Raw genomic sequence first — 4,050 nt, forward strand, 5'->3', positions numbered from 1 at the left:
CGCATCATCATTGATAAAATCCTTCACTTTCGATAATTCCACGTTTCATCGTTGTATCGTCATTAAAGTATTCTCTCATCGATGAAAAGATCCGACATAGACAAAAAAATTTATTCAAACGTTGCAGGGGGAGAGAAGTTGAAGCCCAATATCAGGCGGGCGTCCGGTTTGTTGTCCTACCCAAGGGTCGGTCGATCGAATGCGCCCATTTCGAATCTGAATTTCAACCGACGTGGCATGGAGCCGGACACAGATTTTCAATTTTACAGCGCCGAGTTGGACCCGGCCCCGGACAAAGATTACGAAGGTGAAGTATCGCCAATAACATCGAAAACGTGAGCTCCCATACCCTACACCGCAATCCCATTTTACGTGTACTTTGTCTTGTTTAGTGACAGATGGCCAATACCACGCGCCATTTTGCGTACAGAGTGTCCCACTTAAATGGCAACCAGAGCATTTCCTTCCATTTTCTCCATTTTTGACATCCCGTGTTAGATAATCCGTTTATATCGTTGCAATCACGTCAATCTTGTCGTGGTGTTACGTGCTTTTGAGGAATCGTTTTTTTGACGTCGTTGAGAAGATTGAAAATTGAAGATTGGACGGAATATATTGTTAGAGGGTAGGAGGATGATAATTTCTGTAATTATAAGTAAATAGGTATAATTTTTGTTACGCAGGAGAGTTGGATGGTGGAGGAGAAATGGTGGATGATTGGTCATACGATAACATGGAATTAGGATGATAAATTATCATTCGATATTATTTTAAAGATGGCGAATTTCTGTGATGAGATTTTTATTATAATTGTAACGTAGAATATATTTTAATTGAATTGAACGAATCATTCGAAATAATGAATTACATTTTCAAATAAAATTTCTTCTGAAGACAGTACATACGAAAATTTATATTTCTGACGTGGTTGACGATATTGACAGAATTATTTGAAAAGATATTCGATCGAATAAAAAGTAAAGTGAAAAGTAATCCGAAGAAGAATCATTCCTCGTTCGAATAATTATTTCGCCTTTGAGCCACGAAGCTAGAAAATTAATGTCAATTATGGAAAGGATCGAAGAATTTACATAAATAATTCGATCACACGTGTATTTATTATTAAAAGAAAAATTGGCACTAGAAAAAACAATACAATAACATCACTTTTTGAAAATAGAATTATATATTTTCGATTTAAATTGTATTGTGAAAATAGGAAGAATAAAGTCATAGCCTAGATCCTAGAAAGATGACAGATCATTGATCGAAATTGATTCACAAATTTACAAAGCAAATAACATCTCGTTGAAAATGAAAGATCCAACCAAAATGGAACTAGGATGAATTTCAAAGTATCATTCCGTTGATAACTTGTCCTATTATCCTGTTCCCCTATTGTATCAATAATTCGTCAAGGATTCGAAATCAAAGATCGAAGGGAAACTGAGAAAGGGAACTTCATCGAAACTTCGATATCAAATTTCTATACGTGTGATACAACGCGATAGTTTCTCGATTTTACGATCAATTTCATTTCCAACAATCATTGAAATCGTGTTTATTCCAAATTTCAATTCTCGAAATTGGATTTTAATAGATACGCACTTGGCATAAATTACCATAATTATCTCCAGATTCCCCAGCTCCAAAATCTCTCGGGAGATCGATGTACACCAAACATGCAGACAGAATTCCTAAGGAAGCGCCCTGGCTAATCTTAGATCGTCCTCGTCCGTCCAAAGATGGATCTTGGAAGATCGACGAAGGAAGATCCATATATCCGGCCGCGTTCCTATTGAATTCAGGTATGAAATATCAAACAAATTTGTTTAGATATTTTTCTTTTGAAGATTCATTCGAATGTACTTTGCATATTTTATTAAATGTCGACACTTTTAATTTCTGAAAATATTTTTTGTTCTTATTTTCCTTTTATTTCATGTGATTTTTTCATTGATTTAACTCGTTATTCGATAGTATTCAAATATGAAATTCAAGTATCGAACAAATTTAGTAGATTTTTCTTTTGGAGATTCATTGGAATCTTGTACTTTGCATATTTCGTTTATTAAAATGTTGATACTTTTAGTTTCTGAAAATATTTTTCGTTCTTATTTTCCTTTTATTTCATGATTTTTTCATTGATTTAATTCGATAGTATTCACGTATGAAATCAAAGTATCGAACAAGTTTGTTTAGATATTTTTCTTCTGAAGATTCATTCGAATGTACTTTGCATATTTTATTAAATGTCGACACTTTTAATTTCTGAAAATATTTTTCGTTCTTATTTTCCTTTTATTTCACGTGATTTTTTCATTGATTTAACTCGTTACTCGATAGTACTCAAATATGAAATTCAAGTATCGAACAAGTTTAGTAGATTTTTCTTTTGGAGATTCATTGGAATCCTGAACTTTGCATATTATATTTATTAAAATATCGAACACTGACACTTTTAATTTCAGAAAATATTTTTCGTTCTTATTTTCCTTTTATTTCACGTTACTTTTTCAACTAATTCGTTACTCGATAGTTGAATGATAGTTTTTCGATCGTGTTTCAAATTTCAAATAAAAGAATCGTGCATTTTTATTATTCCAACGTTTCGCCATTTAGATATACACGCAGTGAAAGTTGAACGCCATGGTTACGTGATCGAGGAACAAAAGCGCGAAATATTGGATCGCGAATATTCGCGTTGACACGTGGCCTAAATGCCAATTTAATTTTTCCCCTCGTAGAGATATTATTTCAACTCTGTCATCATCGGAATGATAAAAGCGCAAAAGCGGATTCGTGAATAAAACATGGTATTAATGTGTTATTATATACCGGTTAAAATTCAATAATGAAATGGTTGCCCGTCTCACAATTATGACAGGTTTTTGATCGTTGGGATGGGTAATTTTAATTTTTGTTCTAGCTTTAAAGAACAGAGGGAGGAAATATCGGTCATTTCTTCAAAATTGTTTCAATTATACATTTTAAGTTGGATATATAAAATTTTGATGAGGCAAAAATTTCATTTTGATTGTTGCTTTTCGCTACGTTTATTATCTTTGTATCGTTCAGTTTCGTTATACAAGCTTTGATCGTGATAGTTTTAATACATCGATTTTTTAGAATGGATAAAGATGTTTCGTTTCTATTTTTCTTTGATTAAAATAATGATTTGATCAATGAAAAATTTGATAAAGTTTTGTTTGTGTATCGAAAATTGCATTTTAAAATTGAATGGAATAGATTAAATAGATGTCACAATAGAATTGTAGTAGAATTTTTTCGAGATATCCGAAAAAATGTTTTTATAAACCCATTTAATTTTATTTTATTTTCATTCGATATTTTATTTTGCACAGCACGCCAATTAACGTTTCAGATTTCCACTACGAATTTTAGTTACGGATGCTATTTGGCTTGCTAATAAATAAAGTGATAAAAAGTGATTTATCAAAAGATAAATCTGTGAATTTGAAAAACTTTTTGAAAATACTTTCAATTATACAAATTATATATAAAAAAGATTTTACCTTTTGAATTATTCTATAAAAATTCTAAAGTGTTCATCTTATTATTTTTTTTAGTATGATAATTAAAGTGAAGTTTGAAGACAAACTCTGCAAGATAAATTAATTCTTCCTTCCAGTTCCATTCAAATTACAAATTACTTTTTATATCCATTCCAGTAATGCACTTCCAAGTATCCTTTTTTTCATTGAAAAAGAATTTAGAAAATCTTGTAAACATCTAGAATCCTTTTATCCATATAAAACTTCAATTACTCTTCTTTTATATTCATCTCAAATATACTCTATATTCTAGTTTGATCATTCACAATTCAATTACTACTAATTAACAATATTCTAATTTTCCATACACTATTTTTCTATATATACAGAAAGAAAATATGTTTTATATTTATTATTATATTATATTACATTTATTATTATTTATATTTTTCTATATATACAGTGTGAAAATATGTAGTATGGGCTCATACGCTTAACATTAGTAAAATATTAAAATTCAATTTACTACACACAA

At 30.4% G+C, this 4,050-nt stretch overlaps 1 protein-coding gene across 2 annotated transcripts in view; it reads left to right on the forward strand.

The window, feature by feature from the left end:
- Positions 1–4,050, forward strand: part of LOC102673615 (CAPA peptides-like) — an 8,376-nt gene that overhangs the window by 3,265 nt on the left and 1,061 nt on the right. For both annotated transcript variants that reach the window (XM_006620081.2, XM_031512584.1), the window contains 2 exons: positions 128–307; positions 1,638–1,808. In XM_006620081.2, the coding sequence (XP_006620144.1) occupies positions 128–307; positions 1,638–1,808 (351 nt within the window). The remainder of the gene's footprint in view (positions 1–127; positions 308–1,637; positions 1,809–4,050) is intronic.

Source organism: Apis dorsata, unplaced genomic scaffold, assembly GCF_000469605.1.
Source record: "Apis dorsata unplaced genomic scaffold, Apis dorsata 1.3 scaffold_473, whole genome shotgun sequence".
Lineage (NCBI taxonomy): Eukaryota > Metazoa > Arthropoda > Insecta > Hymenoptera > Apidae > Apis > Apis dorsata.